Genomic DNA, 13,788 nt, shown 5'->3' with positions numbered 1-13,788 from the left:
CCCTGTTTTCCTTCATTCACTTGACAAGGGTTTATTAGGGATTAGTCATGCGCAGAAACGGGTGCGGGAGCCGCGAGCGGGACGATAAAGGCTCCCCTAGAAGCTCCTCATGGCCCGACGCCTGGCGCGCGCCTGGGGTCCTGGCGCTTTGGGAAGCTGAGGCGGGAGGATCGCTTGAGCCCTGGAGGTTGAGGCTGCAGTGAGCCGAGATCGCCACTGCACTCCAGCCTGGGACACAGAGCGAGACCTTGTCCCAAAAAAGTAAGTAAATATGATCTTGTTATGTGGGAATATTTTTATTATAAAATATTTTAAAAGTAAGCAAAGATCGGGCGCGGTGGCTCACGCCTGTAATCCCAGCACTTTGGAAGGGTGGGGAGGGCAGATCACGAGGTCAAGAGATGGAGACCATCCTGGTCAACATGGTGGAACCTTGTCTCTACTGAAAATACAAAGATTAGCCAGGCGTGGTGGTGCGCGCCTGTAGTCCCAGCTACTCTGGGAAGCTGAGGCAGGAGAATCACTTGAACCCGGGAGGTGGAGGTTGCAGTGGGTAGAGATCCAGCCACAGCACTCCAGCCTGGGTGACAGAGGGAGACTCCGTCTCAAAAAAAAAAAAAAGCAAATAAACTTTAAAAACTAGGCTGGGTGCGGTGGCTCACGCCTGTAATCCCAGCACTTTGGGAGGCCGTGGTGGGCAGATCACCTGAGGTTGTGAGTTTGAGACCAGCCTGTGTTATACGTAAAATGTTTATTTAGAAACAGAATGCTTGTTCCCTGGTACCATAAGGAAAGATCAGCATTCAGACAAAAATTCTCTCAGCAAGTCAATTTTACTTTCTGCAGAAAGGGTGCTCCTCATGGATGGAACAATGGCGAGAGCACACCTGAATAAAGGAGGGAAGCAATTTTTGTCCCTTACCGCAGCTTGTCCCTGCTACTGTGTCCTGTCTCCATTGGCTAGAGCCAGACCGCACAATCTAAACTAAAACCTGACTGGCTAATAATTTAAAACTTTTCTAAATAGGTAAAGGCAAGGGAGAACAGAGGAAAAGAGGAAGTTGCTTATGCCAGATAGGGAAGGGGCATAGGCTGCGAGCTGGAACGTGCCTGTGAGCACGTCCAGCACAACTATTTTGGTTAAGGTACAAGGACATAGAATGTACTACCTGCCTGTGAGCATGTTTAACAGCTACATAGGATAGAGCTTAAAGAATTCTGAGCACAAAGCAAGGAGGCTTGAAGGAAGTTAGTCTGTAAAAGAAACTATTACTTCTAACACTTATGATTTATTCTTTAACAAGAAGGGAAACTGTGAAGAGGAAACTTTTTACTTTCTACACCCCATCTCTACTAAAAATACAAAATTAGCCAGGCGTGGTGGCACATGCTTGTAATCCCAGCTACTCCGGAGGCTGAGGCAGGAGAAGCGCTTGAACCCAGGAGGCCAAGCTTGTGGTGAGCAGAGATGGCGCCATTGCACTCCAGCCTGGCGACAAGAACGAAACTGTCTCAAGATAAAATAAAATAAAATTCAAATTAAAAAGTAGTTGTGAGTGAAAATGGAGAAGGACCCCTAAAAAATGTGTCCACCCTTCACCCAATAACAGCAAGAAAAACATAGCAAAAATGATCAGAATCAACTTTTACAGAGCTATGGAAATTAATCAAAGGCTTTCATCATCCCAGGGGGTGTTGTTCAATTAAACAGGTGACTATCAGTAAGAACAGTGGCCTTTAAGGGCTGTAGCTTTCCCTGCCTGGTTCAACCCTGTCCTCCAGCTCAGTGGTAATCTTGGAAATAAGAACCCACATTTCCTAGTTAATGTGGGAGCAAAATGCCCTCATTCGTATAGAACCTCAGTTATTGAACGTGTCTGATGGCTCCCTGGAAGACTCCTACCACATCAACTCAGGGCTTGCCCAGTGCCAGCTGCCTGAGGTGATGGGTAACAGTTGCCACAAACAATAGACTAAACAAAAAGCTAAAAAGGAAGAGCAAGGGAATGAGATGTCCACAGGGGCTTTGAAAAGCCCAAAACATTTTTGGGAATACAAGTCATACACACACGGAGGACTATGGATATGCTCGGGAGAGACCTGAAAAGGCCCTAAACTTTCACCTCTGGCTGACCTTGAGGCTCTATACAAAGGGAAGTCTGAGGAAGAGATACACACACGGAGGACTATGGATATGCTCGGGAGAGGCCTGAAAAGGCCCTAAACTTTCACCTCTGGCTGACCTTGAGGCTCTATACAAAGGGAAGTCTGAGGAAGAGAAATTTAAAAAAAGAAAGAAATATGAGCTGGGCCTCAGAGACCTGTGGAACACTATTAAGCATACCAACATGTGCATAATTTCAGTCCCAGGAGTAGACTAGACAGAGAAAGGAGTAAGAATACTTAAAAAAAAAAATGGTCAAGGCTGGGCACGGTGGCTCATGCCTGTAATCCCAGCACTTCGGGAGGCCGAGGCAGGCAGATCACCTGAGTCTGAGAGTTCAAAACCAGTCTGACCAATATGAAGAAACCTCCACTCCACTAAAAATACAAAATTAGCCAGGCATGGTGGTGCATACCTGTAATCCCAGCTACTTGGGAAGCTGAGGCAGGAGAATTGCTTGAACCTGGGAGGTGGAGGTTGCAGTGAGCCAAGATTGCACCATTGTACTCCAGCCTGGGCAACAAGAGCGAAACTCTGTCTCAAAAAAAGAAAATAAGGCCAAAAACGTGCCAGATTTCGTGAAAAACATGAATCTGCACATCTAGTTTTTTTGTTCAACAAACACTAAGTAGAATAAACTAAAGGAGACATATGACAAATTGTTGAAAGACAACGAATCTTGAAAACAGCAAGAGAGAAGTGACTCATCACATAAAAATTATTGGCTGGGCGCAGTGGCTCACTCCTGTAATCTTAGCACTTTGGGAGGCCGAGGCAGGCAGATCACCTGAGGTCTGGAGTTCAAGACCAGACTGGCCAATATGGCAAAACCCCGTCTCTACTAAAAACACACAAAAAATTAGCCGGGCATGGTGGCACACACCTATAATCCCAGCTACTCCAGAGGCTGAGGCAGGAGAATCGCTTGAACCCGGGAGGCAAAGGTTGCAGTGAGCCGAGATGGCGCCATTGCTCTCTAGCCTGGGCGACAAGAGTGAAACTCCTTCTCAGAAAAAAAAATAATAATAACAAATACAAAAGAAAGAAAGAAAAAGAATTCTCCTCTCAAACCATGGAGGCTTGCTGGGTGAAGTGGCTAACGCCAGTAATCCCAAGCACCTTGGGAGGCCAAAGCAGGTGGATCACCTGAGGTCAGGAGTTCGAGAACAGTCTGGCTAAAATGGTGAAACAGTTGGAAGACTTGTATCTCCCAATTTCAAAACTTGATTATTGTAGGTTTATGGTAAAGTAAATTTTAGTACTGATAGAAGGATAGGCATATAGATCAATGGAATAGAATTGACAGTCCACAAATAAAGTCTGTGACTATACATCTATGGTCATTTGATTTTTTTTAACGAGGGTACTGAGACCAATGGAGAAAGAGTCTCTCCAACAAATGGTTCTGGGACAATTGGATATTCAAATGTAAACAGGGCCGGGCATGCTGGCTAATGCCTATAATCCCAGCACTTTGGGACACCAAGGCAGGTAGATTGCTTGTGCCCAGGAGACCAGCCTGGGCAAAATGGCGAAACACTGTCTTAAAAAAAAAAAAAAAGCCAAGGGTGGTGCACACCTGTGGTCCCAGCTACTCAGGTGGGTGAGGTGGGAGCATCACCTGAGCCTGAGGAGGTCAAAGCTGCAATGAGCTGTGATCATGCCACTGCACTCCAGCCTAGGCAACAGAGTTGAGACCCTATCTCAAAACAAACAAAACAGCCAGGCATGGTGGCTCATGCCTGTAATCCCAGCACTTTGGGAGGTCGAGGCAGCTGGATCACCTGAGGTCAGGAGTTCAAAACCAGTCTGACCAACATGAAGAAACCTCGACTCCACTAAAAATACAAAATTAGCCAGGTGTGGTGGCGCATGCCTGTAATCCCAGCACTTTGGGAGGCCAAAGCGGGCAGATCACCTGAGGTCGAGAGTTCGAAACCAGACTGACCAACATGGAGAAACCCCACCTCTACTAAAAATACAAAATTAGCTGGGCGTGGTGGTGCATGCCTGTAATCCCAGTTATTCGGGAGGCTGAGGCAGGAGAATCGCTTGAACCTGGGAGGCAGAGGTTGCAGTGAGCCACGATCGAGCCACTGCACTACAGTCTGGGCAACAAGAGTGAAACTCCGTCTCAAAAAAAAACAAAAAAACAAAAACAAAAACAAAAAGCCAACAATGATTTGCAAAACAAATGCCAATGAATGAAGTTGGCTCCTTTACCTCACAATTATACACCATTTACAAGAACTGAAAAATAATCAAAGATCTAAGTTTAAGACCTAAAACCAGAAAATTCTCAGAATAAAACATAGGCAGGCCAGGCGCGGTGGCTCATGCCTGTAATCCCAGCACTTTGGGAGGCTGAGGTGCGTGGATCACTAAGTAGGAGTTCGAGACCAGCCTGGCCAACATGTGAAACCCTGTCTCTACTAAAAATACAAGAATTAGCTGAGCGTGGTGTCACATGCCTACAATCCCAGCTACTCGGGAGGCTGAAGCAGGAGAATCACTTGAACCCGGCAGGTGGAGCTTGCAGTGAGCCGAGATCACACCACTGCACCTCAGCCTGGGCAACAAGAGTAAAACTCTGTCTCAAAAAAAAGAATATACACCAATTGCCAATAATAATGTGAAAAGATGCTTTAGTTTCATTAATCATTAGGTAAATGCAAATCAATATGAAAATGCAATGCCACTTCACACCCACTAGGATGGCTGTAATCTACAAGATGGACACTAGCAGGGGTGGGGGTGGTGGCTCACACCTGTAATCCCAGCACTTTGGGAGTTCAAGACGGGTGGATCACCTGAGGTCGGGAGTTTGAGACCAGCCTGACCAACATGGAGAAACCCCATTTCTACTAAAAATACAAAATTAGCCGGGCATGGTGGTGCATGCCTGGAATCCCAGCTACTCAGGAGGCTGAGACAGGAGAATCGCTTGAACTTGTGAGGCGGAGGTTGTGGTGAGCCAAGATCACGTCATTGCAGTCCAGCCTAGGTGACAAGAACAAAACTCCATCTTAAAAAAAAAAAAAAAAAAAAAGATGGACACTAGCAAGTGTTGGTAAGAATGTGGACATTGGAAGAAGCCAAAATATTTGTAAAAATATAAAATGATTAGTGGGGCATGGTGGTACACGCCTGTAATCCCAGCTACTCGGGAGGCTGCAGAAATTAAAGTTTCCTCTTCAAAAGTTCCCTTGTTAAAAAATATAAGTGTTTCTTTTAAAGACTAACTTCCTTCAAGCCACCTTGCTTTGTGCTAATAACTCTTTGTTAAGCCCTATCCTATGTAGCTGTTTGATATAGAGGGATAAAGACATTCTATGTCCTTGTATTTTAACCAAGATACTTGTGTTAAACATGCTCCCAGGCACATGGTACATTCTATGTCCTTGTACTTTAACCAAGATATTTGTGCTGGATGTGCTCACAGGCACGTCCCGGCTTGCGGTCTATGCTCCTTCCTTCCTTATTTGGGAGTATTATTATTTTTCTAAGTCCTTTAGTAAGCAACTTTCTCTTTTCCTCTGTTCTCCATTGCTTTTACTTATTTAAAAAAGTTTTTAAGCTGGTAGCCCATCGGGTTCAGTTTAGATTGTGAGGTCTGGCTCCAGCCAGCGGAGACAGGACAGAGTAGCAGAGACAAGCTGCCTAAGAGATAAAAATTGCTTCCCTCCTTTATTCAGGTATGTTGTCACCATTGTTCCATCTGCAAGAGGCACCCTTTCTGCAGAAAGTAAAATTGAGTTGCTGAGAGAACTTTTTGTCCGAATGCTGATCTTTCCTTATGGTACCAGGGAACAAGCATTCTGCTTCTAAATAAACATTTCACATATAACAGAGGCTAAGCCTGGGGAATCACTTGAACTTGGGAGGTGGAGGTTGCAGTGAGCTGAGATCTCACCATAGCACCCAGCCTGGGCCACAGTGAGACTCTGTCAAAAAAAAAAAAAAAAAAAATCAGGGAGGGAGAAACATGGAGCCCGAGCCCATGTCATTACTGAAAAATCAGAACAGAAATCCTGCCTTCCTAACAAAGCCGCTCCCATGGTTCCCTTTCAACGCTCGTATAGGCAGGGAGAACTCTGCACAAACCACTCAGAACACAAGCGAGGTGTCCTTTAGCTCTTCGCCCCACGTATGTATTTTCGTGATTTGTGCTTTAAGTGACTGCCAAAGTCCTGTTAAAAAACAATTGAGGCTGCCAGGTTGGTGGCTCATGCCTATAATCCCAGTACTTTGGGAGGCCTAGGTGGGTGGATCATCTGAGGTCAGGAGTTTGAGACCAGCCTGGACAACATGGTGAAACCCCATCTCTACTAGAAATACAGTATTAGCCAGGCGTGGTGGTGCGCCTCTGTAATCCCACTACTTGGGAGGCTGAGGCAGGAGAATTGCTAGAACCAGGGAGGTAGACGTTGCAGTGAGCCGAGATTGCACCACTGTACTCCAGCCTGGGCTACAGTGCAAGACTCCATCTCAAAAACAACACAATTGAGGTCAAAGCCCAGCTAAAATGCCTGGAGGGTGATTTTGTATCAGATGTCATCTTACAAAGAGAACAGGAGACCACAACAGAGATTTCTTCTTGGAAAATAGGAGACTGACAGATGAATCTCCCTTGCTGATTTAGCAGACGAGGCCCCTGTGATGCCCACCTAGGAGGTGTTCCTAGGGCTACTGAGAGGCAGGTGAAACCAGCCAGGCTTGGGCGGGAACTGCAGGCATCCACCCAACCTCAGAGGTATTCGCTGGAGAAAGTGACTAGAGGCTCCAACCTCTAGGACAGGGGGCTGAAGACAGGCAAGTTAATCATGAGGCTACCAGTCACAGTGGGGTTCCTGATACCCCTCATCCCCACTGAGCCTCAAACAATGCTGGACACAGAGAACATAAGGCCACCCAGCAGGCGTGCGCTTCCTCTACAGAAAGTCTAGAAACTGCCTAGGTTCTCACCCTGGGAGCCCTCTGCCTATTCCGCAACTGTGGAGCCCCATCAATAGACTAAACCCCAACACCAGGGGCCTCATGTCAAGGGGAACCTCCCGCAGGAAGACATGCCCCAGTGAAGAGGCAGTGGCCTAGAGTGGGGCACAGGGAGGGCACTCTCCTCGGGACCTCCCAGACAACAGGCCATTTGGGGACATTGTACTGAAAGGACTCAGGCCCTCAGTTGATTCTAAGATGCTGTGGCTTCTGCAGGCAGCACGGCTGATTCCCGAGGCCCATGCATGGTTGTGTGTGACTGTGGCACCTTTGCCTTCCTGTGACCAGAGGGCTCTCTAGTCGCAGCACCAAAGTCTCTGACATGGCCCTGGCATCACCAAAAGGCCACAGGTTTTTCCTTTCTTTCGGAACAGACGGTGGTCTTCCCAGTTCCTTTCAGAGTCCTGGTACGACAGCCTACTTCTCTCCTTGCTGGCCCATCAGTGCCCTCTCCCGTGGGGCTCTTGTCCCCATGCCCCACCTGCTCCACTGTGTTGCCTGCCCGGCCCCTCGTGGGCATCTCACCTGGGCTGACTCAACTCCGAGGAAGCCAGGCTGGGTGCTCCTCCCTGCTCCATCCCAATCCCACACCAAGGCACTGGCCTTCCCTGGGCCCCTGCCATGCCTCCTCTGCAGGGCTCCAGCTCCAGCCTCTTAGTCCTAGCAGTAAAGATGATGTCAGGTGGTTTCTGGGTGCCTCAGCTCCTGTCAGGCCCTCAAACCATGGCCATGGTGTATTCTCCTTCCCAGCACCACTCCTGGCACAGTACCACACAGCAATGCACACAGCCCCCCAAGCCTGCATGGCACCCTCCAGGGCTGAGAGTGCACCTGAGGCTCACCTCCCAGGGCTGATGCAGCAGCAGAGCCCTAGTTGGCAGGAATGCTAACCAGTAAGTGGACTACAGCAGCCCTTGCCAGGGAGGAGGTGAGGGAATGCCAAACCCTGCAGGCAGAGGCTTCTCGCCCCCATGCCCTGGGGCCCTACATGGACAGGGGGCCAGAAGCTCAAATAGCTGCTGAAACAGACACTCGTTTATTTCCCCGGAAGGAGGCAGCATGGGGTCCTTGGGGAGTCTCTGTCCCAGCTCAGACAGGCAGATCTCACTTCCAGAAGAGCACATTCCAGAAAAGTAGCCAGCAGGGGTAGAGGCCCAGAGACAGCAGTGGGAAGAGCAGGGCACCGTAGGTGTGGTGCTCCAGCACACCCTGGGCCAGCGCTGCCAGGAAGAGCTGCCAGCCCTCGGCCAGTGACAGTGGCGCCTCCTGAAGCTCCCGCCACAGGAACAGGCTGCCAAGGAGCGTGGCTGCTGGGCTTGTCAGCACCAGCAGGGCAGCATAGAGAGTCCTGGGTGGAGAAGCAACATCAGGGTAGGCTCCATGGTAGGGGCATGGACACCAAGTTGGGGGAAAGGGCTACTGAATGACGGTATGGTCTGTGATGAGGGCACAGGCGTTGGGGGAAGTGGGGCTGATCCATACATACCGGGGCCCATGAGGCTTGGCAAGTGCAGCGGCGGGCACCATGGTGGTGGCCAGCAGGAAGCCCAGTGAGAAGTTGGTGAGGGCGATGCAGCCCAGCTGCAGTGCTAGGTAGATCAGGGCTACCAGCTTCAGTGCCATCCAGCCCCTGTCTGGGGCCTGTGTGCTTACCACCCTGCAAGACAAAGGGCTCAGAGACAACCCACAGACTGTCTGCATGTCCAGGGGACCTCTACCCCACCCCGCAACCAGCCCAGCCTCTCACCGGTGTGTGTTGTGGGGCAGGGCCAGGCCAGCTGCATAAATTGCCAGCAGTGTCAGCACCACAGCCTCAGCCTCTGCCACTGGGAAGTGCTGCGTGGCCACGTGTTGGCCCAGCACTGGCAGGACATAGAGGGCCAGTCCCATGGCCTGCGAGATCAGCAGAGGTGCCACGAGCGAGGCCAGCCCCACACCCTGCAGGGCACACAGGCTCTTGGAGATGGGCCCTGGGGCCAGGGGATCCCCAAAGACCACCACCATCCCACCAGCTGAGGCTAAGTTGCAACACTAAACACCAGTCAGACCCTGGAAACCCACTCCAACAACAGAAGGGGATGCCATCACCTGTGATGGGGGAAGGGGGACACTGGGGCCAGGAGCCCCGCCGGGCTCCTCAACGCCCACTTCGGCCTCATGCAGCTGCATCCACAGTTCCAGAGCGTAGCCCAATCAAGGACCCCAACAAGAGGTGTAATGGGATCTGCCCAGAGGGGGACCCAGGGCTTACCCCTGTACCCCACCCCCCATCAGAATAGAACACTCTCCCCAGCCTAGAGTTGAGGAGACTGGAGGCTGGTCACAAGTAGATGGCAAGGGGCAGAGGATATCTTGAGACCAAGGACCAGGAGCAAGAAGCCGGCAGCGGGCATGTAGAGGCCGATGGAGACGAAGCGGGAGAGGGCGGGGAGCAAGTAGAGGAAGAAGGACTGGTGTAGGCGCTCCAGGAGGTGGTTGAGCTTGCGGAACATGCCCTCCAAAGCCCTGTCAGGTGTGGGGCAGGTTCATGGCTGGCCACAGCCACCAGGCCATCCCCCACTCCGCCCCAGCTGGACATCATCCTGGGCATGGAAAGGGGGGACCAGAGACTACTTACTTGCCCACTGCCACCAGGTCATACTTGTACTGGCGGAAGCTATTGATGCCCCGCAGGGTTAGGGCCTCCACACGGTAGCGCAGGAAGAGGCCATGGGAGCCGTGGGGGCGGCCGGAGGCCTGCCGCAGAACCATGAGCAGCAGTGTCTGCAGGCCCTGCAGCGGTCCATCCAATGACGTCCAGTCCTGAGGCTGCAGCTTTAGAGGTGCAGGACAGGATGAGACAGGCCCTCCCACAGACCCTGTGCCCTTCAGCCCTCAGGCAGGCAGGCAGCCCCACCTTGCCCTGAAGCGTGCACAACAGGCCCCCTTTCTGGCAGAAGGTCTGGAAGAGATTGAGCAGGTCAAGGTTGGGCAGCTGCCCGTTGAGCCCCTCCACAGCCACATCGAGGCTGGTGACCACATCACTGCTCAGCTCCAGCGCCACGGCTGCCTGAATGGCCCCAGCTCGGCCCTGCAGGGGTGACGACTGCATGCCTGTAGGAGCAAGTGAATGAACGCTGATGGGGGATCTGGTGAGGGCAGTGAACCTGAGAGGCAGACCAAAGCATGCAGGACAAGAGAACCTACCAGTGACATTGACATCGTGGTAGGCTTCAAGCCAAGCCTCAGTGCCCAGAAGGTCATGTTCTGTTACCAGGAAGATGATATCTTTGGCCCAGTAAATCTGCCCTGGAGGCCAGAAGCAGGATCAGCAGGGTCTGGGGCACTGACCAAACCCCTCCATGGCCAGCAACCCTGAGCCTCACCCCGGAAGTGGGCAGCCAGTGCCAGCAGCAGCCCCACAGCCTGGCTGTTGGTAGAGTCTGAGCCACAGGGCACGGTGAGCACAAGCGACTCCGTGCTGGCAGCACGCGGGGCCCGCAGGATGCCATATACGTTGGTGCCTGACACCATCTGTATGCAGTATGGGGGGGGGGGAACCTCAGTGTAACTGTGGTAGGGCGCTGAAGCCCCCCCTTTTCTAGCCCTCCAATGCCCACCAGGGATTTCCCCTCCCACTGAGCTTCCTGGCCCCATGACACCCGCCAAGGTGATACCCAGCCCAGACCCCTCCCTCCAAGGTGCCAGGCACACCCCACTCCCCCAGTACATAGCGCTCGTGGGTCTCATCTGGGAAGGGCAGTTTCCGGGAAAAACTCTGCGTGTAGACCTCCAGCCCTACTGACCGCATCGTCCGTTCAAGCCAGGCCACTGGTAGAGCCCTGCAGACACGAAGGGAGCCTCTGAGCAGAGCTCCCCGGCCTTAGCCACCACTGCTTGCCCCATACGCCCTGCTCTGCCGCTCACCCCGACTTCTTGCGGTGGGCAGCGAAGTCCCGTGCAAAAGCCCGGGCACGGTCTCCGCCCGCAAACTGCTCCTCCACCATGGTGGAGCCCATGGCGTTCTCCGACATGTAAGTGCGCTGGGTCAGCGGCGGGAAAACCAGCGCCAAGAACCAGGCGATGCCCGCCACGTAGCTCAGCACGCTGTGAGAGAGGACGGAGGGGCATCGGAGCGTCAGCGGGTCCTGAGACGCCGACCCGAGGCCACAGCCTCCGCACCCGGGGTCGATCGCGCGGGTCTGAGACCTAAACCCGGAGTCCTGGCATCGGGACGCCGGACCGGAGGGCTGAGCCTGGGCCTGATACCCTCAGTGCTTCCAGAGGGCAGCAGCGGAAGGGCGCGAGCAGCCGGAGGGGAGCGAGCAGCCGGAGCGGCCCCGGCCCTCGATGGGCACCGCGCAAGGGCCGCCGCCAGCGCGAGTTCCAGGGCTTTCGGGTCCCCGCCTCCCCGGGCCCTGTTCTCACCACAGCGGCGCGTTGAGGCGCAGCACGAGGCGGGCGAGCGCGCGCCGGCGAACGGGGTCCGACAGGAGGCCCATGGCGGGGCAGGGCGGCGCGGCGACAGACCCTCTGCCGCCTCCAGACCCTCTGCCGCCTCCAACTACCGCCGCGGTGCCCGCAGGCTGCTCCTGTCAGACCCGGGGACCGCGCTCGCCCGCACTTCCGGTCCCAGCGGCGCCCGCGACTGCGCGCATGTCCGGAGCACAAGACGCGCCGCCAACACTCCGTACTGCCCGCGGCGCGCAAGCCCAGACAGCGGCTGGCTGCAGGGTGGGCCGCGCGGGTGAAGCCAGAAGGACGCGAGCGGGTTGGGGAGCCCGCTAGGCGCTGCCCCCAGGAGAGTCGGACCCGCAGTGCACCGCCCCGGAGGGAGGCAGGTAGCCCTACAGCCGGAGGAGAGCAGAGAAGATGCCCGACAGCAGGCCGAGCTGGTCGGGGCAGCGAGATATCGCCCACTGGAAGGCCCGCAGGAGTCAGAGGTGATGACTCTGGGCAGTATCGCGGGAAACCCACCCCCGATATTCGACGTGGGTCCTTTTCTATTTTCCCTAAGTGGGGCTGGTCTGAGAAATAAAGGGAAAGAGTACAAAAGAGAGAAACTTTAAAGCTGGGTGTCCGGGGGAGACATCACATGTCGGCAGGTTCCGTGATGCCCCCCAGCCATAAAACCAGCAAGTTTTTATTAGCAATTTTCAAAAGGGAGGGAGTGTACGAATAGGGTGTGGGTCACAGAGATCACATGCTTCAAGGGCGACAAAAGATCACAAAGCAGAAGGCCATGGCGAAACTAGAATCACTAATGAATTTCCATGTCCGGCTGTGCACGCATTGTCAGGGTTCAAGAGCAGAGAACCGGTCTGATAGAATTCGCCAGGCTGGAATTTCCTAATCCTAGCAAGCCTGGGGGAGCTGCAGGAAACTAGGGCACTTCATCCCCATCTACATCTGCATAAGGCAGACACCCCCAGAGCGGCCATTTCAGAGGCCTCCCCTAGGAATCATTCTTTTCCCCCAGGGCTGTTAATTATTAATATTCCTTACTGGGGAAAGAATTCAGCGATACTTCTCTTACCCGTTTTCAGTAACAAGAGAAATATGGCTCTGCCCTGCCTGGCCCACAGGCAGCCAGACTTTAAGGTTATCTCCCTTGTTCCCCAAGATCGCTGTTACCCTGTTCTTTTTTCAAGGTGCCCAGATTTCATATTGTTTAAACACACATGCCTTAAACGAACAATCTGTGCAGTTAACGCAATCATCACAGGGTCATGAGCTGACATACATCCTCAGCTTATGAAGATGATGGGATTAAGAGATTAAAGACAGGCATAGGAAATCACAAGAGTATTGGTTGGGGAAGGGATAAATGTCCATGAAATCTTTTTTTTTTTTTGAGACGGAGTCTCACTCTGTTGCCCAGGCTGGAGTGCAGTGGCGCAATCTCAGCTCACTGCAAGCTCCGCCTCCCGGGTTTACGCCATTCTCCTGCCTCAGCCTCCCGAGTAGCTGGGACTACAGGCACCCGCCACCTCGCCCGGCTAGTTTTTGTATTTTTTTTTTAGTAGAGACGGGGTTTCACCGTGTTAGCCAGGATGGTCTCGATCTCCTGACCTCGTGATCCACCCGTCTTGGTCTCCCAAAGTGCTGGGATTACAGGCTTGAGCCACCGCGCCTGGCCGTCCGTGAAATCTTTACAATTTATGTTCTGCCATGGCTTTAGCGGGTACCTCTGTTCGGGGTCCCTGACTTCCCACAACAGGGCAGGTGGGTGGAAAGCCGGCGGCGGTCAGAGAATGGATGCCAAGTGAGACTGCCAATGACTCAGGACGTCCCAGTGGAGTCACAGCATGAGCCCAGCACCAAGGTTTTCTGAGTCAGATGACCGCAGAGATGCTGATAGCACTACTGGCCAAAATGGGCTTCACTAGAGCTGGGGTGTGTGCAGTATAAAGTAGGGGAGCATACTGTCCCTGTCCAGGCCAAGAGATCCTTGGAATATTAGGGGAGCAGCAGCCCCAGGGTCCACACTGCAGGGGCTGGTAGTCAGGGCTCCGGCAGGTCTGTGGGCCAGAGGTGAATGAAGGGGTAGTTTGCTCAAGAAGAGGATGCACTTTGGGAAGGTGAGGTGAGAGGATCCTTTGAGACCAGCCTGGACAACAAAATGAGACCCAGTCTCTACACACAAAAAA

At 52.9% G+C, this 13,788-nt stretch overlaps 1 protein-coding gene across 3 annotated transcripts; it reads right to left on the bottom strand.

Moving 5' to 3' along the window:
• Positions 1-8,172: 8,172 nt before the first annotated feature.
• GPAA1 (glycosylphosphatidylinositol anchor attachment 1) lies at positions 8,173-13,788 on the bottom strand. Of its 3 annotated transcripts, XM_025394010.1 has the most exons (13): positions 13,357-13,788; positions 11,567-12,090; positions 11,066-11,245; positions 10,869-10,980; positions 10,525-10,672; positions 10,346-10,447; positions 10,056-10,252; positions 9,777-9,973; positions 9,511-9,664; positions 9,248-9,343; positions 8,907-9,097; positions 8,646-8,816; positions 8,173-8,507 (listed from the first exon to the last, which is right to left on the bottom strand). In XM_025394010.1, the coding sequence occupies exons 2-13, from the start codon at positions 11,638-11,640 to the stop codon at positions 8,264-8,266; spliced, it is 1,866 nt and encodes a 621-aa protein (XP_025249795.1). In that variant the 5' UTR covers positions 11,641-12,090; positions 13,357-13,788; the 3' UTR covers positions 8,173-8,263. The 3 variants fall into 3 exon arrangements, with proteins under 3 accessions (XP_025249795.1, XP_025249797.1, XP_025249796.1); XM_025394012.1 differs by lacking the exon at positions 13,357-13,788 and having other exon boundaries at positions 11,062-11,245; positions 11,567-11,683; XM_025394011.1 differs by lacking the exons at positions 11,066-11,245; positions 13,357-13,788 and having other exon boundaries at positions 11,567-11,820.

The sequence above is a fragment of the Theropithecus gelada genome, chromosome 8, assembly GCF_003255815.1.
Source record: "Theropithecus gelada isolate Dixy chromosome 8, Tgel_1.0, whole genome shotgun sequence".
Classification (NCBI taxonomy): domain Eukaryota; kingdom Metazoa; phylum Chordata; class Mammalia; order Primates; family Cercopithecidae; genus Theropithecus; species Theropithecus gelada.
This window is presented reverse-complemented; position numbering and strand designations above follow the sequence as displayed.